Raw genomic sequence first — 26,012 nt, forward strand, 5'->3', positions numbered from 1 at the left:
GCTTTTTCTTTCTTCTTCCAACCTTAATTTGTTCCTTTTTAAATTAATCTGATGTTCTGGCGTCTCTGTGGAGCCTGGAGTAAATCTTCAGACCACATCAGTTGAGTTTTGTTGGATATTTTCTGATGTTTTCCTGCAGCTTCAGAGAAACGAGCTGAAGGAACCTGGACTCTGATTTATTTCCTGCTGGATCTGAAAAGCTTCAGTTTTGTTTCATCATGGCTGCTGACACCCAGCTGTTCTCTGACAGCTGATTCGGTTGGTTTGTTTGTTGCTCTTCTGTTTCTCGGTTCCTTTTCCATCTTTCTGCACCCTTCCTGTGTGACGCGTTCACTGACGGCTGTAAATCTGACATTCTCCGTTTGGGTCCAGCTCATCGTGGATCAGCTGGAACTTGGACGTCAAAGACTCCCACAGAAACAATCCAAGCGGTTTGTTGACCTCTGAGACTGCAGCCGGTCAGATGTTTGGCTCTGAAACAGGAAGTGGGTTTAACCCTTTAGTCCACCTGCTTCTTCCAGCAGGTTCTGATCAGCTGGGCTCATTAGGAGAAACTTTGACACAGAAATGACGTCATCTGTGGAAACAAACAGATTTTAATCAAACAAAGGCTGCAGCTGATCTGGGCTCATTAATCTCCTCGGTTGGTTGGACTGATGGGGGTTAGCGTGACAGACGGGAACTTTTAGATGAAAACTCGTTTCAGTGGGAAGAGACGTAACGGTTGGACTGAGGTCATGGATGAGTGAGTGGGAGGACAGAGGACAGAGGACAGGACAGAGACTGGGCCCAGCGGTTCTGATTCATTCAGTTAATTTCAGGACTTCAGTGAAAGTGAAGCTGTTGGAGGGACAGAAATGAGGACAGAATCTGTCTCAGTCTGCAGCCGGCTGGACCGAGTCCACCTCTTAGATAACGTGTCTCTGTGACCTGAAACACTTCCCCACCGTTCAGTTCGGGTCCGTGTCCAATGTTTTCTCTCCAACAGGCAGCAAGAAAAAAACGTTTCTTCTGACAAAAGAAAGTTTTCAGAAACCGGATCCTTCCTCGTTCAGAAGGTTCTGCGTTGGTTCTGTGTTGGTTCTGCGTTGGTTCTGCATTGGTTCTGCTTTGGTTCTAACTGCTTTTCAGATTTTAATTTAATAAAAAATGTTTTTTTTAACTGAGTGATGTGTCTTTTTGGCTCAAAGATGCAGAAATTAGTCGAATTTCCTAAAAAAAAAACAATAAAGAGAGAAAAACGTGTCTGATGTGTCCTCCTCAGCTGGTCTCAGATCAGGACCAGGAGCAGGACCGGGACCGGGACCAGGACCAGGACCAGGACCAGTAGCAAGAGCAGGAGCAGGGCTCTGTCAGGACTGTGAGGATGAGGAGCAGCTGGAGGAAGAACTGATGACGATGGAGGATGAAGCCACTTTAGGAAAGTTTTCTGAGTGAGTCGTGTGTAAATGTTTGGACAGTGAGGACATGAAGGGGGACATGTGGACATGTGGACCGTCTCTCTCTCCTCAAACATAATAAACCTGCTGATGTCTTTCTGTTGAGCCGAAGCTTCAAAAACCTCTTCTGTAAATATTTATTCAGATTTAAACTCATTAAATCTTTTTCCAAGTACAAAAACTCTGTGATCAGAGAAAAACTTTCTGCTGCTGATAAACAAGCTGAGACCTCCCTGAAGAGACAGAGTCCACTGGTTAGAGTCCGCTGCCAAGACAGACTTTTATTTCTAAATCTGTAAAATCTGACTGGTTTCAGTTTTAGATCCTCCTCAGAGTCTCTGACTGAAACAACAACAACAACAACAACAGTAATAATAATAACCTATTTAAGAACAATAAACTGTTTTCCCTGAGATTTAAAAATTATTTTATTTATAATTTTTTTAGAAAATCTAAAAGGGCTGGATGAAAGATGATGAAGGGATGGATGGATGGATGGATGGATGGATGGATGAATGAAAGCAGCTCTGAAGATTGGAGCAAACAAAGAGCAGCAGCGCCCCCTGCTGGCTGCTGATAGGAAGGACGGAGAGAAGCTGAGCGGAAAAATTAAAAATGACAGAATTCATCAGAACAGCAGAACTCAGATACAGGTTCTAAAACATGTGGTTCCTGCCTGTGTGATGTATATAAGGTAGCTATGGAAAGATAGTTTCAATCACACAATGAAGTGCAAATATTTTGAAAACACAGTTAAAGACTTGCAGGTAAATTAATTTGTTTCCATTTTATGTAGGGGGAACAGATTATTTCAGGCAGCTGAAATATTCATTCTCTTCTCTCCTTCCTCGATAACTTTGTCAAATAAAAAGCAACTGTTTCCAAATTCTCAAACATTATGTGTGATAGCATATTAGGCATTTCCTTAATCCAGTAATCTGTCATATTTTACATTAGAACGGGATTTGCCAAAAAGTCTACACTCTGATCTTTTCAGGAAGTCTTTATTTTTGTGCCCTGCTCTCAGCTAACTTCGCTCCTCTTGTATCAGAAATGGGAGAACAGAATTTCGCACAAGACCGGAACCAGAACCAGGAAGTCTCCTCTGAAGGATCCTTCTTAGGGAGAACTTCTCAGATGTCAGAGAGTCAGGAGCTCATGTTGCCTTCCTCCTCCTCCTCCTCTTCCTCCTCCTCTTCCTCCTGCTGTTCGGAAACGGGATGTGATGTAAACACAGAACTTTTTTTTTTTCTGTCCTCCTGTCTTTGTAGAGTTCGGACTTTTTTCTAAATCTCGACCCGAAAGAGTTGGATTAAAGAGTTTTATGGACCCGTCCGGGAGGTTCTGGACCATGATCCTCTGATCCTCAGATCCTCCGTCCGTCTGCCGCCGACCAACCCGCTCCGAACCTCCGGACCGGGACTCCAAGGACCGAACCGGGCTGAAGCTGCCTTGTTGGGCCTGGAGACGAACCGCGGACAGGTACAGAACTTTCTGCTGCTCACTGAGTCCCATCGGAACCAAAAGTTCGGACCAACTTTCCTCCTGATAACAGATCTGAGATCAGATCCAGCCTGAGGCCTGCAGAACCTTCATCTTTGTTCTGAGGAGGAAGCTGCAGATTACTAATCCGAACCAGAACCTTCAGCTGCAGGACCAGATTAATGATCCGAACCAGAACCTTCAGCTGCAGGACCAGATTAATGATCCGAACCAGAACCTTCAGCTGCAGGACCAGATTACTAATCCGAACCAGAACCTTCAGCTGCAGGACCAGATTAATGATCCGAACCAGAACCTTCAGCTGCAGGACCAGATTAATGATCCGAACCAGAACCTTCAGCTGCAGGACCAGATTAATGATCCGAACGAGAACCTTCAGCTGCAGGACCAGATTAATGATCCGAACCAGAACCATCAACTGCAGGATCAGATTAATGATCCGAACCAGAACCTTCAGCTGCAGGATCAGATTAATAATCTGCAGATTAATGATCAGAACCAGAACCTTCATCTGCAGGACCAGGCTTTGATCAGAACCTGCTCTGTGGTTCTGTGGTCCATGAACTGAGAAACTGCTGGGGTCTTGTTTTTCTTCTGTCAGCAGATTATCTCCTGCTGATCAGGTCTGACTGACAGGAAGGTGACGTCTGTAGTGAGGGTAGGGAGCAGCTGCAGGTCTGCTCTGGAGATGAGAGGAATGAGAGGGAGACAGGTGGAGGTGCAGATGTTCAGGTTCTCAGTGGGAGGAGCCAAAGTGACCCGATCCCACCTTTATTTACCTGGTGGTCAGCAGAACCTCAGAGAGCTTTAACTGCAAATCTGAGCCTGCAGTGCTGTCAGGAGATCTGTGTGTGTGTGTGTGTGCGTGTGTGTGTGTGTGTGTCAGGGATCATGTTGACGTTATTTTCAGGCTCAGTTCGTTTTACAGGAACAAACTGTCAGCAGAGATTCAAACGTTCAAACAGAATGTCTCTGAGGACAAATCTGCTTCACTTTGATGAAACATCTAAACAGAGAAAGATGGAGAACTGCAGGAAGTTCTCCTGAATGTCTCCATCTGGCAGCAAAGGAACTTCCTGTTTCCAGTCAGTTCAGTTTGAGATGATCCACAGAGCTCAGAGGCATGTCTGCAGGTCAGTTTGACAGAGTCTGAGGTCAAACCTGATGGAAGGTCTTTATTCAGGTCTGTTCAGGTCTGTTCAGGTCTGTTCAGGTCTGTTCAGGTCTGCTCAGGTCTGCTCAGGTCTGTTTGGGTCTGTTCAGTTCTTTATTCAGGTCTATTCAGGGCTGTTCAGGTCTTTATTCAGGTCTGTTCGGGTCTGTTCAGTTCTTTATTCAGGTCTGCTCAGGTTTGTTCAGGTCTGTTCAGGTCTGTTCAGGTCTGTTCAGTTCTTTATTCAGGTCTGTTCGGGTCTTTATTCAGGTCTGCTCAGGTCTTTATTCAGGTCTGCTCAGGTCTGCTCAGGTCTGCTCAGGTCTGTTCAGGTCTGTTCAGGTCTGTTCAGGTCTGTTCAGGTCTGCTCAGGTCTGCTCAGGTCTGCTCAGGTCTGGGTCCCGGGTGGGACCTGCAGGAGGATCTGGACAGCTTCATGTTTGTGATGCGAGGCAGAAAACCCCGAGTGAGGCTCTCTGAGGAGATTCCACCTCAGCTGAAGGATCTTCTTGTCTTAGACTGATGAACTTAGAGGATGAACCCTGTAACGTCTTCATGTCTTCGTGTCTTCATGTCTTCATGTCAGTGTAGCAGGTGTTTGTGTGGCTCCAGGTCCAGGTGTGTCCTTCACATCACTCCTGACCTTTGAACCCCACCTTGTCGTAGTTGTTTCCTGTTTCGTGGTGTTTGTCAGCAGATCGATCTAAGAATAAAACAATCGACTTACTGAACGTAAATAACTTTTATATTTTATTTTCATACTAGATGTGATTGATCACATTTTAGACGTGTGGTTTTCTCTAAACAGCAGGACATCAAGCAGGAAACGGTTCAAGTGTCCACACTGGTGTCTTCGTCCACACGGAGTCTAAATCTGTCCACTTCCTGGTTTCAAACTGCAGATCATTTGGAAAAGATGTCCCAACAGATCCTTCAGGTTTTCTGCAGCATAAAGTGATTTAAACATGGATCATTGGGCCTGTCCAGCATTAGATCCAGATCTGCTTTCATGTCTGAGGCATGGGCCACATGTTTGCAGCAGGCGCACAGGAAACAAGAACCTTCAGATGTTCCAGAAACACACATTAATCCCTGGAACCTCCTGATCGACGACAGGAACTCTGCCAGCAGAGGTCTGAGAAGATCCTGCAGCCGCAGAGTTACACAATCAGACGGCCACTGTTCAGAGGAGTGGGTGAGGGTTAGAGGAGTGGGTGAGGGTTAGAGGAGTGGGTCAGTTTCAGAGGAGTGGGTCAGAACCACGTGTGTTCCTCAGAGATGCTGTTTGATGTTCACTCAGTGATAACTCCTCACTCCTCCTCCTCCCCCTCACTCCTGCTCCTCCTCCTCCTCCCCCTCCTCCCCCTCCCCCTCACTCCTCCTGCTCCTCCACCCACCGCTGACAGGATGACTCCCTGCATACCTGCCCAGGTGTGCTTCTGTCCGTGAGCGTGTACATGCATGCACGTGTGCAGACCTGGAGGAGCCCCAGGTGCACGGCTGCTCGGCTGCATGGCTGCTCGGCTGCACGGCTGCACAGCTGCATGGCTGCACGGCTGCACGGCTGCTCGGCTGCACGGCTGCACGGCTGCTCGGCTGCTCGGCTGCACGGCTGCTCGGCTGCACGGCTGCATGGCTGCTCGGCTGCACGGCTGCATGCCCACACCGACACATTCTGAACTTTTATAAACCTGTTAAAGAAAAAAACGTTCAGATGGAAACGAGCTCCAAGCTCTGCTAAAATACAGAAAACTGCTGGAGGAGCTGAAACTGAGCTGTTACAGCTAAAACAAGCAAAACATCAGCAAAAAGACAGATGTAGTAGCAATACAAGGCCTACCTAAAACCTCAAAGTAGCAAAAGGCTAGCTAAAAGCTAACAGTAGCATAAAAACAGAGCCCAAGCAGATTTTAAAGAGAAAGATGTTTTTAAAAGAATTAGAGAAATCTCAGTGGATTTCTGAGAAAATCTGTAAATAAAGTTAAATATTCTGAACCGTAAAGCAAACCCCACAGCAGAGTGGGTCTTCTTCATGTCTCCTGTCAGTTTAAATCAGGAGCTCCTCACATTCTTCAGATGCCAGCAGCTGTCTGGACCTGACCGGGTCTCTGGGTTTGGGTTGTTGCCAGGCTGAAGGTGCAGCCTCTTTAATACAGATAAATGACATCCTTTACAGCTCAAACCACAAGTTAACCAATTACTGACTCTGTTATTTGTCTTATGACATCATCCTAAATAATGCATTCAGCTGAGATCTGAATGAGAAGCACAAACTGAGCTGTTAAAGCTAAAAGTAGCAAAACACGAGCTGAAAGCTAAACGTAGCAGAAGAAGATAAAAATAGAGCAAACATCCTGAAGCAGATTTCAAAGAGAACAATAATCCTCTGGAAGTCTGAAGGTTAGAGAAACTAAAAGTCTCCTGCAGCAGCCGAATGGTTTCTTAGATAAACGGCTAAAAGGACAAACGTCTGCAGGAGTTTAAACTAAAAAGATGGACAGAACAAATCAAAAACCAGGAAATATCAGGGTGAATGCTGACTCAGCGTCTGGTTGTGTGAATCAGAACGTTTTGGGCTAAAATAAATCTGAGGGTTAAAGTTTGAAGATGGAAGCTTTAAATTCAGACAGTCTGACTCTAAATGTTGCTTCTTTATTACTTTAACTGTCAGCTACAGTTAGACAACCATAAACTGCTGCAATCTTGTCACCATCATAAAAAGAGAAATAAATATCAGGATTTCAGCTCAGAAAGTCTCTTTTGTTTCAACTCTGATTTGTAGTCAGGGTTTCTGTAGTTCCTGGTTTAGTTTAGCTTCTGATGAACTCTGCCTGGTTCACCTTGTTAATCAGAGTTAACCAGAGTTAACTGAGTTAACTGAGTTAACCAGATTAACCAGAGTTAACCAGAGCTGAGCGGTGTGTGTGTGAGTGACGGGAGCCTTCTGGATGTGGATTCCTGTGTCGGTGTGAGCCAGAGACAGAAACAGGCAGAGAGAAAATCTGTGTTGCGTTGAATGTTTGGAATGTTGAGGCTTTTGGCTTCAGTTTGTTCTGACGGAGGAGGAGGAGGAGGAGGAGGAGGAGGATGAGGAGGAGGAAGCAGGAGGAGGAGGAGGAGGAAGGACAGGAGGTGGGACAGGAGGAGGAGGAAAACAGGCAGAGGAGAGACGGGAAAGAAGCTCAGATGGAGAAACTGAACTCTTTCTGACCTGAACTTCTTCAGGCAGCAGACGTGGTTAGACCTGGTTAGACCTGGTTAGAGGTGGTTAGACCTGGTTAAACGTGGTTAGACCTGGTTAAACGGTTCAAAGTGCTTCTTCTGTTGAGTTTATATCATTTATTGATTTTCCTCCGTGGGAACGATCGTCCCGTCACAGAGAATTAATCATCCAGCCACAGTTACTTCAGTTTATTATAATTCTGTCTGAATATCAGCTGCAGTTGTCTCCATTAAAAGCAAACAGCTGAAGAAATGAAACAGGAACTGGTTTGAATCACCTGACGGAGCTGAAGGACTTTCTCATCTAATCATGTTGGACCAAGAAGTTCAGCTGAAATTGTTGAATTATTGAAACCAAACTGACTCAGCAATCATTTCCTCTCATCCTGTTGAGATTCTTCTTCTCTGCATCTTTAGCATGCTTTTAGCTGTTTGAGCCTGTTGAGAGAGGACAAGGGGGACAGGACAGAGGGGACAGGGGGGACAGAGGGACATGGGGCAGGAGGACTCGCTGTAACGAGCCCTGAACAGTTTGTTTATTGTTTATTTCCTTCAGCCGTTGGACTCATTTGCAGCTAAATTCAAAACTAAACACAAATCAAACTTTTTTCAGACAAAAATGTTGAAAAAGAAGAACTTTTATTCTGTTAAAGGAATAATTTGCTGCTTTTCTTTGCTGTTCTGGCTCATTTAACAATAAACTCTGTTTTGATTAAAAAGAAAAGACTTTTAAAACGGAGCCTCAGAGGTTCCTAGCTTTAAGTAAAAGTTGAGTCCTGCAGAGAAACGAGCTGTTTTCAGCTCGGCTTGTATTACGGGACAAACTTTATTGACGCGTGCAGATGTTGGGCTGAAGTCTCGTTAATTCATTTTACAGCCTTTTATTCTCATAAATGCATTTCATTAGCGGTTTATGACCTGGAATACGTAAACAGGAAGCATATTTCCAGGCTCTTATTGTGAAAAGTCTGAGTGTTTTTCTGTCTGCTCCTGGTCCGTGTTAGTGCGGCCCTGCCTCCATGTTTCTGCCTCTGTCATCATGTGACTTTGCTGCAGAAGATGAGCAACCATGCAGGAATCTGAGCTGCAGCCAGCACATTACATAAAGCTCCCTCCCTCCCCCGTTTTTCCCCTGTTTCTCCCCCTTCACTTCCAGAAAGCACAGAAGAATCATTCCTGCTGCAGCTCGGCTGAATGAACTCACTTCCTGAGGTTTACCTCAGAAAAGGCTGCAGCTTCTACCTGTTTCAAGCTTTAATTTGTGTTTGAAGTTCATTTAGTTTGTTTGAGGTGATTTCTGCAGCTCTGATCTGAAGTTTTCAGTTTGATGAGAAGCTCGGTGTTGTTGATTCTGTGGATTTATGGGGTATTCCTGTTTGTTTCTGTGTGGTTTCTGTTAAACATTTAAAGTGTGGGAGAAGTTTTACTGAAGGCTTGTTTCTGGAAACAAGATGCTGGTTTGACTCCACAGCTCCGGTGGGTTTTTGGGGAAGGTTTTAAAGACTCACAGGTTTAAATGAACTCTGAGAAAAGGCAGTTCCTCCCTTTCTTTCAGCGCGGTGGGACTTATTCCCGTGTTTGTCTGTCCTGCAGAGGAAAACCTGAGCTGCTTTCTGTCAGCAGATTTATGGATGATTCTTTCAGGCTGTTTGTGGAAATAAAGTGAAGACTTTCTGCTGCTGTTTCATTCTGATGAGCAGAAACTACCTCCTCATTCTGGTTTACAGATAAATCTTTTCTTATGACTGTTGTATCCCATCAACCCACAGTCAGCATGAAGCAGGATGAGTTTAGAATAAGGCAGGATTATAACTCAGATTCATTTCATGAAGTTTTCCCTGAAAGTTTGAAGTTTTTGTTGTTTAGGGAACAAATGTTGCAACACGAGTTAAAGCTGAAGGATTTTAACATCCAGAAACAGTTTCTCCTCTCTCCTTCCGTCCTTTGTTTTCTCCTCCTTTTCTTCTTCTCTGTGTTACCATCGGCTCTTCCTCTCTTTGTCTTCCTCCCCCTCTGCTGGAGCTCCGCCTCCCGACCAGCTGTTCTCCCCCGAGAGTCGACGTCCGTCCCTCCAGGACAGATTTACAGTCGACTTCGTGTTCAGAAGATTTTAATTTAGAAACTCAATCTGTGTTTGTGTTTCTGTTGTTGTTGCGTAACTTCTGAGAGTGCTCTGTTCCGACACGCGCACACACACACACACACAAAGGCCCATCCACCCGACCCGTGACATCAGCATCCAGCTGACCTCCCTCAGACCCTCAGAAGGAACGAGCCGTTTGTTCTAGAGGAACAGGAACGGGTCAGAACATCCGACCCGTTGGATCACATGTACCACAGAACATGAGGAGATGTGGATTCATCGTTTACTGACGGCTTCTGGAGCCAAGTTTAAACCCTGCAGCTCTTCCTTATCTGGAGTTATTCTGGTTTATGTCATTTATTAAATTCACTGCAGGATAATGAAACACGGCCAGGGGAAGTCAGGGTGTGGAGGGTGCTGCAGAACCTCCAATGGAAGCCAGAGGAAGCCCCTTCAGCTGAAGCATGTTCCCTCATGTTTGGATATTAGGGTTAGAAATAAAATATACATAAATTATGAAAGGTAGGTGTTTTAAAAACACAGTTAATGTTGGAAAAAACATCTTAAATCACATTAAAGCTGCAGCTAAATGTTAAATAAAGTAAATTTTCTGGATTAGCAGTAACTTCTGCCTCCTAAAACACTAAAACATGGTAAACTCCTGAAATACAAAAAAAATCCAGATTTTATACACAAAGTTTTCAGTTTTCTGAAAAGCAGGCTGGATAATTGATTACATTTCTCTTTATTTCATGACGTTTTTGTGGAGTTTCTTGTGTTTTTCTTGACGGAAATATTCAGATGTTTTCATGAAAAAGGTTGATCACTTCTTCATCAATCAAAGCTTTTAATAAAAACAGAAAACTGTTGCACGTTCGGACGGTTTGTAGGAACGTTTTGTTTGTTCCTGGGCTTTTGTTTAAAACTTCCTTCTGGGATGAAAACAGATTGTAAAACATTTGCAGACTGTTCTGTGATCAGAAGGTTTCTGCAAACAGATGATAATGATGGATAATTCTGAAATGAAATGTCATATTGTCTGTTTGAAGTGGAAGAAGTTCTAAATGTTTTGCTGTAAGCTGATGTTTTTCATCCTTTTCTCTCTGGTTGTCATCAGACTGCAGGTGTTGATCTCGTGTTCTGTCTGTGTTTTCTCAGAGATGTAGCGTGTGTGTTGGCGTGATCACGGACCATCATGCACCTCTTCCTGCTGTTAATCCTTCACGTTCCAGCAGCCATCGGACAGATTGACCCAGGTACGCCTCTTCTCCTGCAGGAATCAAACCTCGGAAGCAGCAGACTAAAGGAAGCAGCTGGTTTATGTGAAAATGATGTCCTTCCTGGTTTCAGTAGACTGTCGGGATGCGTTGGGCATGCAGGATGAACGGATCGAAGATGAAGACTTGACAGCATCCAGTAAATGGTACGACACGACAGGACCGCAGAATGCCAGGTGAGTGTCTCCTCAGCTCTGAGAGCTCGTTTTCTGTTTTCAGCTGTAAAATGCTCCGGTCCACTCCCACAGACCAGAACCATGCAGGTCAGCTGCACTGGTGACTCTAAACTGTCCTTGGGTGTGAGGGAGAGGGAGAATGGTTGTCCCTGGGATGGACTGGACACCTGTCCAGGGTGACTGTCTGAGACAAAGACCTGCTCCCTGCAACCCAGAAAGGAGAAGCAGGTGAAGAGGATGGATGGATGTTCTGGTCCAAGTCCTGCAGGATTCCTGTTAGCAGCTGGTTTTAGTGGACTGGACCTCTGCAGTTTATTTACCTGACGTTATTCTGTAAATACTGTCGTGCATGTTTGATGATCTCGGTGCAACAATCATGAAGAGCTCAGATTATTTGATCCGTGTTTGTCTGTTCGCAGGTTGCACTCTGAGAAAGGAGACGGCGCCTGGTGTCCTAAAGGACAGCTGGAGCCTTCAGACAGCCAGTACCTGCAGGTTTGTGTCTGCTCAGAGCTTTAAACGGGTCCGGTCCTGCTCAGGTGGAGCCTTCAGCAGCTCTGATCAGAGTCAGAGACGATGGTTTACCATGAGCTGAAAGAATTTTGACCTCATCGAACTTTAAAAAGTCCAATTTGTCTTGAGGTCTGACCACTTTTAAAGTTTTAATCAGCATAATTTAACAGAAGCCTTTTCTTCAGATTGACCTGCGTAAACTCACCTTCCTGACAACAATCGGGACTCAGGGACGGTACGCCGGAGGTTTGGGCAAAGAGTTCGCTCAGTTGTACCGCCTCAACTACAGCCGAGACGGCGTGCTGTGGAGGTCCTGGAAGAACCGTCTGGGAAACCAGGCGAGTCACCAACAACGACACATGGACAGAAGAAGGTTCCTCAGAACCGCTCGTCTCATTTGTTTCCCTCTTATTTACCTGCAGATGCTGGCAGGCAACATCAACACCTACAATGTTGTCACCAATGACATCAAGCCTCCGATCATCGCCCGCTACGTCCGCGTGATCCCGGTCAGCAGACTGTCCAGCACCGTCTGCATGAGGCTGGAGCTGTACGGCTGTCCATGGGACGGTAGGACGCAGAAACACACACACGCACATAAACAGCAGCTCAACAGGGACATGTCTTCACGTTCAGTTTTCATAGATAATACGTAATAAAACCTTTGCTTCCTGCAGACGGTCTGATCTCCTACAGCGCTCCCGTCCCCAGCTTCAACGACTCCACGTACGACGGGGTTCTGGACAGAAGGTCGGTCCCGCCTGGTCCTGGTTTACATCGAGGACTGTAGTGTCTCAGGTCTCTGTGTCTCATAGCTGTCTTTCCCAGCAGGAAGCTGATTGGAGGCTTGGGTCAGCTGACGGACGGCATCACTGGCAAGGACGACTTCCTGTTGAGCCGTCAGACGAACATGTGGCCGGGATACGACTACTTGGGCTGGAGGAACGACACGCCGGGAACTCTGGAATACGTGGAGATGGAGTTTGTCTTTGACAAACCGAGGAACTTCACGTCCATGAAGGTTTTTCATTTCTGCTTCCTTCAGAGGAGATCAGAGGGTTTTAACTTCTCCTGATCCTCTTCAAATAAAACTAAACTCGTCTTTCTGTCCACCTGAGACGACTTCCTGTCCACAGAGCATGTGTCTGCTGTCCTTCTGTCCTCCTGAGATGACCTCCTGTCCACAGAGCATGTGTCTGCTGTCCTTCTGTCCTCCTGAGATGACCTCCTGTCCACAGAGCATGTGTCTGCTGTCCTTCTGTCCTCCTGAGATGACCTCCTGTCCACAGAGCATGTGTCTGCTGTCCTTCTGTCCTCCTGAGATGACCTCCTGTCCACAGAGCATGTGTCTGCTGTCCTTCTGTCCTCCTGAGATGACCTCCTGTCCACAGAGCATGTGTCTGCTGTCCTTCTGTCCTCCTGAGATGACCTCCTGTCCACAGAGCATGTGTCTGCTGTCCTTCTGTCCTCCTGAGATGACCTCCTGTCCACAGAGCATGTGTCTGCTGTCCTTCTGTCCTCCTGAGATGACCTCCTGTCCACAGAGCATGTGTCTGCTGTCCTTCTGTCCTCCTGAGATGACCTCCTGTCCACAGAGCATGTGTCTGCTGTCCTTCTGTCCTCCTGAGATGACCTCCTGTCCACAGAGCATGTGTCTGCTGTCCTTCTGTCCTCCTGAGATGACCTCCTGTCCACAGAGCATGTGTCTGCTGTCCTTCTGTCCTCCTGAGATGACCTCCTGTCCACAGAGCATGTGTCTGCTGTCCTTCTGTCCTCCTGAGATGACCTCCTGTCCACAGAGCATGTGTCTGCTGTCCTTCTGTCCTCCTGAGATGACCTCCTGTCCACAGAGCATGTGTCTGCTGTCCTTCTGTCCTCCTGAGATGACCTCCTGTCCACAGAGCATGTGTCTGCTGTCCTTCTGTCCTCCTGAGATGACCTCCTGTCCACAGAGCATGTGTCTGCTGTCCTTCTGTCCTCCTGAGATGACCTCCTGTCCACAGAGCATGTGTCTGCTGTCCTTCTGTCCTCCTGAGATGACCTCCTGTCCACAGAGCATGTGTCTGCTGTCCTTCTGTCCTCCTGAGATGACCTCCTGTCCACAGAGCATGTGTCTGCTGTCCTTCTGTCCTCCTGAGATGACCTCCTGTCCACAGAGCATGTGTCTGCTGTCCTTCTGTCCTCCTGAGATGACCTCCTGTCCACAGAGCATGTGTCTGCTGTCCTTCTGTCCTCCTGAGATGACCTCCTGTCCACAGAGCATGTGTCTGCTGTCCTTCTGTCCTCCTGAGATGACCTCCTGTCCACAGAGCATGTGTCTGCTGTCCTTCTGTCCTCCTGAGATGACCTCCTGTCCACAGAGCCTGTGTCTACTGTCCTTCTGTCCTCCTGAGATGACCTCCTGTCCACAGAGCATGTGTCTGCTGTCTTTCTGTCCTCCTGAGAGGACCTCCTGAGATGACCTCCTGTCCACAGATGTCCTCCTGACTCGGAGACACTGACCACCTGTCTGTCTTTTCTGCAGGTTCACAGCAACAACATGTTCTCCCGCGGCGTGAAGATCTTCTCCTCAGTTTCCTGTTCATTTAAGCCCCACCCCAGGTTGTCCTGGGAGGCGGAGCCTGTGGTGTTCAACACGGTGCTGGACGACAGGAACCCGAGCGCCCGATATGTCACCGTGCCGCTAAACCGCCGCGCTGCCACACACATCCGCTGCCGCTTCTACTTCGCTGACGTCTGGATGATGTTCAGCGAGATCTCCTTCCAGTCGGGTAAAAACTGCGCCGGGGGCAGATGGTTTCCATTAAGTATTTAATGTGATGTCACAACATGAAGCTGTCAGCCTCTGTGGATGATGGACTGAAGCACCATGTCGATTATTAAACACCGCTGCTGAAACAGGTGAAGATGTGATGCTGTTTTTTGTCCTTCAGAGGACGCCGTACTTCCAGCTCTCCCGACACAGATGTCGATGATGGGAACCTCTGCTGCGAGTGATGTGCACGCCACCACCACGAGCGCACCAAAAACAGGTGAGCCGTGTCAGACATCAGTTCTCTCCAGCCGTGGATCAGCATGTTGTTTACCAGGTTCCTCCTGTTTGACCCCCAGCAGCTGCTCCATCATCCACTGACTCTTCAGATGACGGGAACACTCCCATCCTGATCGGCTGCCTGGTGACCATCATCCTCCTGCTGGTCATCATCATCTTCCTCATCCTGTGGTGCCAGTGTGTCTGCAAAGTGCTGGAGAAGGTAGGACCTGTTGGTTCTGGGTCAGATTAATGCTCCGGTTCGGCTGAAGTGAAGAACAAAGACTGAAATCTGACTGTTTTCACCTTTAAATGAGATGTTTTATCCACCTTTCTGTCCAGGCTCCACGTCGGATCCTGGATGAGGACGTGACGGTCCGACTGTCCTCCTGCAGTGACACCATCATCCTGCAGACGCCCCCTGTTCCTCCTCGCTCCAGACACCCTCCTGCAGGTACCTCACCTGTTATCTGTGAGAAGCTTTAGACATGAAACTGCTAAAAGGTAGCATCTGTTGGAGGCTGAAAGCTGAGAGAAAACCAGGTTTTTATTTAATTCCCCATGTTTATGATTCGATCTGATTAAATGAAGACGGGCAGATCTGGACCCATTTATAAATCAGTATTACTAACGATGTCTCACATGAGGAAACTAAGAACTTTTACTGTTTTTGTGCCGCAGCCACAGATCAGGGAAAGCTGATTAACTCATCTTGTTTGTGTTTATTGGCCCCGCCAACACAGACCCTCACTATGAGAGAGTTTTCCTGCTGGACCCGCAGTACCAGAACCCGGCCGCGCTGAGAAACAAGCTGCCAGAGCTGTCACAAAGCGCCGAGGCTTCAGGTAAACACAACAGAATCTTCACCTGATCCGGGCCTGAACATCCCACCGTCTCCCAGGATGCTTTGGAATTGGACCTTCTGCTGCGTGAAGCGTTTGTGTAGTTTAATGAAACACACGGAGACTCAGCAATGCTTCAGAACCGTCCCACATCCATCTTTAACCTCTGCCGTCAGCTCCAGAAGCTTTTTGCTGAATTAGTCAGAAAACGAGGCGCAGCAGTCCGCCTCCTGCAGACACTCTCGCCTGAAAACATTTTCCTCCTTCTGCCTCTCATTACTTCCATCTGATTCTGTGCAGTAAAATTCATCTTTTGGCTCCAGAACGGGCCGAAGAATCGCTCTGTTCTTTTTTCTGTCTGCTGATATTTTCCTGCATGCTCATTCATTCTGCAGTGTTTCTCTCCTCTTCCTCCCAGCTCTCTCTGCCTCTTTCTGTCTCCTCTTCCTCCAGCCCTCCTCCTCGGTAACCCTCTCTACGACCTGCTCCTGCTGGCTTCCTGTCACATGACGGCAGGCTGGCTTCGTGGTAAGAGCTGAAAGGTGCAGTGGACAAACCCAGCAGAGCTCCAACGATCCCAGAGTTCTGATTTCCTGTCTGACGGCTTCACTCCACAGCTTTAGTTCCTCAGGAACAGTTTGAACCAAAACTAAAACCTGCAGAGTCTCAGATTTATCACAGCACGCAGTAATCCTTTCAGATCCTTATTTACATCTAAATAACCTGACTAAAATGTCTTTACTGTACTTTTACCAATTAGCTTTACTTTGGAACATGTCCCTAATTATCGCCTTGTGTTTTTAACCCTTTTCACTCTGATGTAGTCAGATTACTTTACCCTGAAGTACTCAGTTACTTCCTGGTAACTACATCCAAATAAAAATACCTTCAAATTAAAACTGTTACTCCATTGTTACAGTTATAATACAGAGCTGTTATTATAATGATTATTTTATTATGTTCCCAGATTTTTACAGCTTTCCTGTCAAACTGTTAAATGATCATTTTGGATTATTATTACATATGTATTACATTTGTATTTACGTGATATAACCTGATAAATGCACTCTAACATCATAATGTACCACCTGAGCTGTAATTACCTGGTTATTACTTTGGTAGTTACACAATATATCCTACTTATTACATCTTTCTATTACTAACTTTATACTGATTTCTAAATTTCTATTTACTGCTTCAGGAATTACAGAGCTTAATAATAAAAACTGTTGGTAAATATTTAAATAGCTGTAATTACCTGTTTATTATGTAATCTTAATATAAAACTATTATCCTGTTATTACCATTGAGTTACTTCTCTATAATTTTTATTTAATATTTATGTCTTTATTATCAAACTCCCACAGTAATATGAGGTAGAATGACCTGTTTGTTATTTTATAAATATTTTAGTTTCTGACCTTTAATCTGAAGTCCTTTCTGTATTTTTACCTTCTCCATCGCTGCTGTTGTTGCGTTAATGCTGATTCACCTGAAGCCTTCTGTCTCCAACAGCGTGTGGGGGGGGCTACGCGGAGCCAGACGTCACCCAGTGCACCCCCCACCAGTGCTTCAACAACAACGCACCGCACTACGCCGAGACGGACATCGTGCGGCTGCAGGGCGTCACCGGCAGCAACATGTACGCCGTCCCCGCCCTCACCGTGGACTCTCTGACCCGGAAGGACATCTCTGCTGCCGAGTTCCCACGGCAACAGCTGATCTTCAGGGAGAAGCTGGGGGAGGGGCAGTTTGGAGAGGTGGGTGGAGTCAGCGACACCTGAAGTGACCGCGGTGAAAACGATAAGTCACCTCATCTTCTTCTGCTGCAGGTCCATCTGTGTGAGGCCGAGGGGCTCCCAGAGTTCCTCGGGGAGGGGTCCCCCCTCCCTGACAGAGACAGGCGCTCCGTCCTCGTGGCCGTGAAACAGCTGAGGGCCGACGCCACGAGCCAGGCCAGGTACCCAAAACATGCCCGTGTGTGAGAGAAATCATATAAAGAACTTTGAACAGCTTTGATCCTCTAATACCTGCAGCTTTAATTTGAAATCATCACCTGTTGCAGATTTTTAAAATGAGATTATGACTGAAATGCAGGAATGGGTTTGTATTCACCTGTTCATTAATAAAATGAGTTTAATGAATCTTTGTTTGCATTTAACAAACTTTGGTTTAAAACAAATAAATTTTATTTGCAGTTTTTTACAGTAAATTTAATTATTTTTATCCTGAATAAAAAGTTTTATGAAAATTTTCACTTTTAGTTCCGACTCAGGGAAGAGTTTTCTAACATCCAGCTGTGGCTGTTTGAGTCCAGATGTTCCTGGACCCTGAGTTGTCTTCTGCTGTTTCCGTCCATCAGGAACGACTTCCTGAAGGAGATAAAGATCATGTCCCGTCTGGACGACCCGAACATCATCCGGCTGCTGTGTGTGTGCGTGTCGTCCGACCCGCTCTGCATGGTGACCGAGTACATGGAGAACGGAGACCTGAACATGTTCCTGTCGCAGCGGGAGATCGAGAGCACGCTGACGCACGCCAACAACATCCCTTCAGTCAGGTGGGGAAACGACCGCAGGCGTCCGGCTGCAGGATGTAGTCTCCTCGCTGACTCTGCTCCCTCCTCTCCCCCCCTCTCCCCTCGCCCCCTGCAGCCTCTCCGACCTCCTCCACATGGCCGTGCAGATCTCCTCTGGGATGAAGTATCTGGCGTCGCTGAACTTCGTGCACCGAGACCTGGCCACCAGGAACTGCCTGCTGGACCGCCGCCTCACCATCAAGATCGCCGACTTCGGAATGAGCAGGAACCTTTACAGCAGCGACTACTACCGGATCCAGGGCCGCGCCGTGCTGCCCATACGGTGGATGGCCTGGGAGAGCATCCTGCTGGTGAGGGGCAGGTTTCCATGGATGATTGTAATTAAAAGCAAAAAAAACAGGAAGTTACATTTTCTGCTTAAACAGTGTGAATGAGAGCTGAAACGTTCTGCAGAAGCTGAAACTGAGTTGTTAGAGCTAAAAGAAGCAGAACATTAGCTAAAAGGGACAAAATATTAGCTAAATGCTAAAAGGAGTAAAGAGCTTTAAACTAAAAGTTAAAAAGGCAAACTAAGAGCTGAAACTATCCTAAGAAGAGAATTCAGAGTGTTTGTTGTCATCCTGTAACACACTGTAAGGGGTTCTAACTCACGTTCCTTTGTGGAGGGATCAGAACGTTCAGAGCTTCTATGCTCCTAAAACTGTCCGTTTAAAAAAGTTTTTAATTAAATTGTCCAAACGTGTTCAGGGTAAGTTCACCACAGCGAGTGACGTGTGGGCGTTCGGCGTGACGCTGTGGGAGATCTTCACCCTCTGCAAGGAGCAGCCCTACAGCCTGCTGTCAGACGAGCAGGTCATCGAGAACTCAGGAGAGTTCTTCAGGAACCAGGGCCGACAGGTGAGCAGAACCAACAGCAGGCAGACAGAGCCAACACCAGGCAGACAGAACCAACACAGAACCAACACCAGGCAGACAGAACCAACGTAGAATCAATACAGAACCAACAGCAGGCAGACAGAACCAACACCAGACAGACAGAACCAACACAAAACCAACACCAGGCAGACAGAACCAACACAGAACCAACACCAGACAGACAGAACCAATGTAGAACCAACACCAGGCAAACAGAAGCAACACCAGACAGACAGAACCAACACCAGGCAGACAGAACCAATGTAGAACCAACACAGAAGCAACACAGAACCAACACAGGACAAACAAACCTCACAAATCAGTCCTTTTTTGTTTTTTTAATTTGATCAAATTGTTGTTTTTAATTCACTAAAACAAACAAGAACCGGTTCTAACGTGCTCATCTACTGGAGATTATCTGTCGTCATGAGTTTCTCCACTAGAGGGAGCAGTTTGTTCTTGTTGGTACCAGGCTGGGATCAGTTAAACCTGGATTCCTGCCAGGTCTGACTCCTGCAATCTCCAGTTTTGTCCTCAAACATGAGTCCCATCACATCTCAACCTTCAGATTTCTGTTCCTTATTTAAAACCATGTCTGCCGTCCTTACTGAAGTCTTCTGTAACTGTCCCTCCTTCCTGTCCCAGATCTTCCTCTACGCCCCCCCGCTCTGCCCCCCGTCTCTCTTCGAGCTGATGATGCGCTGCTGGAGTCGCAACATCCCAGACCGACCCGCGTTTGAGGGACTTTACCAGGCCCTGAGGCCCCACGTTAACCAGTGAGCGGTCCGGTTTTCAGGACCGCCGGGACTCCTGTAGGGAGACAGACTGGACTGGAACTACACTGTCAGAGAGGACGGAGGACAGGACTGAGCCGGGGCCAGAGCCTGGGAGAAGAACCCCCACAGCTTCATCCGTCTCTTTAAAGCCTCTTTCTCCAAAATGTTCAGAACTTTTCTTCTTTCAGTTTTTTAGACGTTTGAGTCTCGATGTTCTTCTGTCTCTGAGGTTCTTCTTCTTGTGAAACACTGTCAGTGTCTCCCAGTTACTCCTGTCCGTGTCTGTCCACCCACACTGGAGCTGAGGTCAAAGTGTAGCAAAGTGTCGGCTTATATTGTTAGGATTTTATTTGATTTTTCCTGTTTTGGTGTATTTTCTACTTGTTCCGGTTGGACATGAATGGGAGACTGTGTTGGACCCGATGTGGCTCAGAGACTGAAACCCAGGCAGAGGAGGAACATTAAACCCTCCTGAGCCTGGGGGGGGTCTGCTGCCTCAGGAGGTCAGAAGGGTTTCACAGAAAGACTAAAACTTGGTGTTTTCCAGCTGAACTACATGACTCCAGGTATGTGGGGGTTAAACCAGGAATCTAATGCAAAGATAAACCCTAAGGTAGCAGCTGCAGAGTGTGAAGCATCGATAACAACCAACCTGCGCTGAAGGACGGTGCAGACCTACCTGGAGGGGGTGTCTCACTGGGCTGCAGTTGGCAGGCAGCATCTGGGAGGCATCACAGAGTCATGGCAGGCGTCTCACAGATACAGGGCGGCTGCCGATGTCGGCACAAAGTGGGCAACAAAATAAAAAGCTCAGCTGAGAATGCAGCTTTGCAGCTGTGCACACAACAACAGGCCATGACTTTCAGAACCGGGTCACTCAGAAGGAATCTGTGTGGCTCTCTGTTTGCAAACACTGAGACAAGAATGTCTTCTTTCTGAGGACGTTCTGGGTTTTCAGACAGGTTTTTATCCTTTGATGGACGTTTCTGTCAGAGCAGCCAAAGTTTTTTCTTCAGCACATTTTAAAACAACCATAGCTGCACAAAGTTCTTTACAGGGTCTGAGGTCAGAAACTCCACAATAAAAGCATGATAAAAGTTTAAAACAAATAAATGCAGAACCTTTAACATGTTCAATAAAAACCAAGAAGTCCAGTTTGAGTCGAGCTGAGAGGTAAAGAGAAGATCTGATCCATGTTTGTTCCTGGATCAGATCATCTTTAGACTCCATCACAAACACATTCTGAGTTTCTGAGTCTTAATCTGTTAATTTTCTTATTATAAAGTTTTTTACCTGATTCTGTGGTCTTAGAGGAGCTGAGGGCCAGAAACTAGTTGAAAACATGTAAAAACTCTGTTCCCACCTCGGCCCACTCTGTCCCCACCTCAGCCCACTCCGTTCCCACCTCGACCCACTCTGTTCCCACCTCGACCCACTCTGTCCCCACCTTGGCCCACTCCGTTCCCACCTCGACCCACTCTGTCCCCACCTCGGCCCACTCTGTTCCACCTCGGCCCACTCCGTTCTCACCTCGACCCACTCTGTCCCCACCTCGGCCCACTCTGTTCCACCTCGGCCCACTCTGTTCCACCTCGGCCCACTCTGTTCCCACCTCGGCAGTCGCCCCACAGTTCTGTGTTAATCTGCTGGAGTCGAGTTGCTGGAGCAGTTCTCTGCTCATTCGTGGTTCTTTGACCTGGCCTGTAGTTTTTAGAGTCAGAAGACAGCTGTAGTTCTCAGGAGACCACTCTGTTTTGGAAAGAATTTGTTTTAAATGTTCAGACTCCCACAGCAGCTCTGCGGCGTTCTGGAGACTCCTTCAGGATGTTCCCCACCGAGTCTTAGAGGTTGCAGCGTCTCTAAAACCTTCATGTCCGTCTCTGCAAACACAGAAACTGAAATAACTTTTCTAATCTTCCCTCTGAGAAGCTTTTTTCCATAAAAACACTGTTTGAATGTGGACGTGAGGTGCAAGTGCAGAAAAATATAAATTTTAAAGAATATCTTTACTGATTAAAATACAAAAATCAGACTTTTTTAACAGCTAGTTGCTCCTTTTTGTCCCAGAATCTGGTTATCGGCGCTCATTTAAACACAATCACACATGGAACAACCTGAAACAACACTTTTCAGATGAAATTTACTTTTTAGGAATAACAGCATTAATGATGGTGGTTGTTTCCAGTCTGAACACTAGATGTCAGTATTTGTTCAACTCAGATCCTTTAATAATCCTTAAATTCTGTTTTTACACATTCTGCATGTTTCAGACAGAGTTTATATTCAGAGGACACTTAGTGGAGACAGGCGTTTCTCATCTTTAACAAAATAAAGAACCCAAAGCTCTGAGAACATGAATATAACCTGGTTCCAAATGATTATTAGGATCAATAAAGGATTGTTTTAATGTATTTTTTCCAGTGGTTCGCCTCTCGCGCCAGTAAAACAGATTAAATCATCAAATTAAAAAGGAGAAAAATACTTTTAAATGTTTTAAATATCAGAATTTAAAGTTCTGTTCATATCGAGGTGATTAAATCCAGACAGGAAGAGCAAACGAGTTGTGAACATTTTTCAGCATTTTGTCATCTGTACTGTATCTGTGTGTGTGTGTGTGTGTGTGTGTGTGTGTGTTTCTGAAACAGTCCTGTTATAAATGAATGTGTTCAACATTCCTTCGATCCCTGGGAGCTGATTGGGAGTCCTGTGGTCAGATTTTAGAGGAAAGCAGAAGGAAACCACTGAACTCCACCTCCCAGAATCCTTTGCTACAGTGAGCCTGTGTGTTGTTTCCTTCAGAGAGGTGTGATCTGTAATATGGCAGTGTGTGAATGCAGATTAGGTGAGGTTAATAATTGATTATCTATCAGAATTTATTGCATTTATTTCTGATTATGTTTAAAGTTGATTCTGTTTTTATTCTGACAGGAGTTCAGCAGTTTGAGGCAGATGTTCTGCTGCTGTTTCTCCTCCTCACTGATCTTCATCCTGATGTTTCTGTAGGCGAAGGATTGGCTCGCTTGTTGTATATTAATATATTAATGAGGTGACATCGTTGTGTTCTGGGGTCACGAGTCATTTCCACTCTTTACTGTCTTGATTTGTTCTTCTTATAATAAATAAAGTTGTCTAACTGGAGACCCTTTTTATGAGACGGCAGTTTTTTAAACTTTTTATTCGTATTTCTTCAAACAGATAAATGAAATCAAATAAAAACAAATAAACATTTATATAATCATTAAAATCTAATTAAAAGGCAAACACACAGACAAATGTGTTTGTAGCTTTTTGTTAAAAAAAAAAATTTAAATACTAAAAATCAGTTGTTGGTTTTAATTTTGGCTCCACAGAATTATTTAAAAAACAAAAACTAAAGAAACTGATTCTGACAGAAAAGATGGAACCTTTTTAGCAGGCAGCTGATTTCTGTCCCTCTGAGACTTCTGCACCTGTCCTCAGGTGTCCTCATGTGTCCACAGGTGTCCTCAGGTGCCCACAGGTATTCTCAGGTGTCCTCAGGTGTCCTCAGGTGTCCACAGGTGTCCTCAGGTGTCCACAGGTGTCCTCAGGTGTCCTCATGTGTCCTCAGGTGTCCACAGGTGTTCTGGTCCACTCCTCTGATCAAACTGCTCCAGCTGTCTCAGGTCTGAAGGGTTCCTTCTCCAGATGTTTCAGCTCCTTCCACAGATGTTTAGCAGGATTTAGATCAGGGCTCAGAACGGTCCAGTGTTTGGTTCTGACCCGTTCTTGGTGTTTTGGGTCATTATCCTGTTGGACCCATGAGTTGAGACTGAGACCGAGCTTTCTGACTCTGAGCAGAACATCTGGCTCCAGAGAGCCTTGATAGTCTTCAGCTTTCATTGGACCCTGAACAGAACCGAGTCTCCTCCATGTTCCCCTGCAGGTTCAGGGTTCTGGTCTTTGGTTCTGGTTTGGGTCTTTGGACACAGAGCTGATGGGACTTCTGACAGTGAAATAATGGGAGTTTGTGTATTTATTTATAATTAAAATATCTGCTAATCTCTGTTAGAATGAGTTTAATGTAAGGCAGCCTGGCCTGTTTGTGTTATCAGTGTCACTCTGCAGCAGAAATCATCTGCACAGCGTTCTAAAATGTGGGCAAACTTAAAGTAGTCTTTCTTGTTGTTCCTGTCCGTTTTGGTCAGATAGAAGCATTTCAGAGAGGCTGAGGGCCACAGGTTAAAGACCCGGGTCTAAGAGTGGACATACCAAACCCTGGTGAAGTCTGTGTCAGCACAGAAAACAGGTCGCTAGCTTTCGGCCTCTGAGGGGACAGATGTATTAATTATTCTTTTCCATCACAGAACGTTAAGTGTTGCTTCATTTGTTCTGTTCTTTGTCGTAAAAAGATAATTTACCTGAACTGAACTGCCTCTTTACAACCCAACAAAGTCATATGACCACAGGTTCTGTAATTGGACTTTTTGCTGAGAAGCTAAATTTAACAGACAAAAAGAGCTGAAGCAGATGTTTGCATCCAGATGTGGCTCGGTGAAAGCAGCTCCAGCTGCAGGTCTCACAAACAAACTGGCCTTTTCTGCAGTCGTTAGTTTGGAGTAAAGAACTGAAAATGTTTAGGATTTGGGGTTTTTTTCCACCTTTGTTTTCCAACAGCTTTGCAGAGAGACAACAACAGTCCTGCAGACATGATGCTGGAGGAGAAGCAGCCAAACCCGAGCCGGCTGTAATTACTGGTGCTGTTCTGCCGAGGTTTGGACTGTTTTTATCACTTCAGGGTGAAAAATGTCACGTCGACACATTCATCCTGTAAATCTGACATAAGCTCAGTTTAAAGCAAACACTTTATTTCTGGGTGTTTTTACCAAAACCTGGTCAAAACCCCAAAGAACACCTGGATGTTCAGAAATCTCATCACTGTAAAACACCCAGCTGAGGGCTGAACGACTGCTGAAACTGAGCCGATAGAGCTGAAACAAGCCGAACATCAGCTAAAACATACAACTAGCAAAAAGCTACGGTTTCCAAACGTTTCTGAAGGAGCTGAGGAAATCTTACTGGCAAATATTAATACAAATTAGGTTAATAATATAAATAAAGTATAATGAGCCGGACGTTCTGATGTATGAACAGCTAAAATAGCACAAAATGTGAAGAAAAAGTTAGATTGCAAAAACATTTATGAAAAAATAAAATAATGCTAACTCAGCATGGAGTCCGTCATCAAACAGGTCTTATTTATTTGAGGTCTTTATTGTCTTCATTCTTCACAGAGTGGGCACAGCTCCGTTTTTCTTTACAGTAACACAGATAATCCTCCCACATGTAATCTTAACGATCAGCCGTCAGTCTCAGCGTTGCACCTATTATCCATTTTATTCAGCAGACTTTAGTTCAACACACGGCTGTAATTACTCATCTTTTCTTAAATGAAGCAGTGATTTTTAACAAACTCCAACAGGTTTATTGTAGTTTTTCTTTGCATTAAAGTAAAGCACTGCTCTCGGATTAATCCTGCAGGTTTTCATACGTTCTGTGACTGTCAGCTCAGTCTACCATTGTCTTCCACACAGTAACGTTTCATTACGCTGCGGTTGGTGATGTTTGGGTCTGCAGGGGCCTCCTGCACCCAGGAGGGCCCCGCGGCCCTCATTATGAGGCTGTTTAAAGCTCTCAGATCGGGCCGACACCTGGTTCTCGTTGAGCACAGAACGTGTATCCCTGCGATAAAGCAGGCCTTTGATCTTTACCTAAATGTTGTTAAAAATCAGCTCTTGTTCAGACGGATCACGTTCTCCTTTAACTAAGAAGCTTAAACTCCACGTGTGCAGCTGCAGCTGCTGCTGCGTGGCTGCCTGCAGAAAACTGACGTGCCAGCAGTTCCTCTGGAAAACAACACCCTGATGTCCTGCAGTCCAGGTCCTAACTGCTTAAATCAATCAATAAATCTGTGTTTCATAGCAAGAAGCTGATTTGGGCTGAATTCAGCAGCGTAAAGACTGAAGGACCAGGTACACATCCCTGAGGGACTCCTGCACTCAGTTGGATGGAGTCTTAGCAGCAAAACATGCGTTGTTTCTTTTTGTCACCAGTATAATGATGTTTTCAGGTCATTGCTAATAAAATAATAATAAAAGAAGCTGGTGGCAAAATAAAAATCTCCAACAATAATCATAAATTTAGAAGAAAGTTTGGAAAATCTCATATGTTGGAAAGTCTTACGTTTGCACAGAAAAAGTCTTAATTTTTTTATTTAAAAAAAACTTTAGGTGTTTAGTGAGTTTGTTAAAAAATGAATGTCATTAAAACAGTCTGTAGGTTTTTGTTTTTAATCAGTTTCTGAGGTTTTATTTGTAAATTTACCACTTCGATCTTAGATCTTTTCCAGATACTCCTGTAAATTTACAGCTTTAATGTCAGGAAAACTTTCTTTTTCCTCACAAATTTAAAACAATCTCATTAAACATCTAACTTAGTGAAACTTTATTCTTGGTGGTTTTTACTTGTTTGACTCTCTAACGAGTTTCTTCGTGTAAATATACAACAGTAACGTCAGATTCCGAG

The 26,012-nt window shown here is 45.6% G+C and overlaps 1 protein-coding gene across 4 annotated transcripts; it reads left to right on the forward strand.

Annotated features, from left to right (window-relative positions):
* The first annotated feature begins 2,654 nt into the window (after positions 1-2,654).
* ddr2l (discoidin domain receptor family, member 2, like) lies at positions 2,655-22,616 on the forward strand. 4 transcript variants are annotated; one of them, XM_037979004.1, is made up of 20 exons: positions 2,655-2,921; positions 10,559-10,656; positions 10,754-10,853; positions 11,273-11,348; positions 11,552-11,704; positions 11,789-11,936; positions 12,044-12,116; positions 12,198-12,387; positions 13,891-14,137; positions 14,300-14,398; positions 14,478-14,620; positions 14,740-14,851; positions 15,141-15,242; positions 15,693-15,767; positions 16,755-16,999; positions 17,072-17,199; positions 17,602-17,799; positions 17,894-18,128; positions 18,526-18,675; positions 19,339-22,616. In XM_037979004.1, exons 2-20 carry the CDS (start codon positions 10,596-10,598, stop codon positions 19,471-19,473), a joined length of 2,670 nt encoding a protein of 889 aa, XP_037834932.1. In that variant the 5' UTR covers positions 2,655-2,921; positions 10,559-10,595; the 3' UTR covers positions 19,474-22,616. The 4 variants fall into 4 exon arrangements, with proteins under 4 accessions (XP_037834932.1, XP_024865603.1, XP_037834928.1 ...); XM_025009835.2 differs by having other exon boundaries at positions 2,656-2,921; positions 10,751-10,853; XM_037979000.1 differs by having other exon boundaries at positions 2,656-2,921; positions 10,751-10,853; positions 14,481-14,620.
* The last annotated feature ends 3,396 nt before the right edge of the window (positions 22,617-26,012 follow it).

The sequence above is a fragment of the Kryptolebias marmoratus genome, linkage group LG1 (assembly GCF_001649575.2).
Source record: "Kryptolebias marmoratus isolate JLee-2015 linkage group LG1, ASM164957v2, whole genome shotgun sequence".
Classification (NCBI taxonomy): Eukaryota; Metazoa; Chordata; class Actinopteri; order Cyprinodontiformes; family Rivulidae; genus Kryptolebias; species Kryptolebias marmoratus.

What these genes read in the sequence shown, in the direction of transcription:
- ddr2l (XM_025009835.2), top strand. Translation starts at nt 10,596, where the DNA reads ATGCACCTCTTCCTGCTGTTAATCCTTCACGTTCCAGCAGCCATCGGA. An exon ending in ACAAAGCGCCGAGGCTTCAG is followed by an intron (nt 15,243 to 15,692) that starts GTAAACACAACA and finishes CTCTTCCTCCAG; the next exon opens with CCCTCCTCCTCGGTAACCCT. An exon ending in GGGAGGGGCAGTTTGGAGAG is followed by an intron (nt 17,000 to 17,071) that starts GTGGGTGGAGTC and finishes CTTCTGCTGCAG; the next exon opens with GTCCATCTGTGTGAGGCCGA.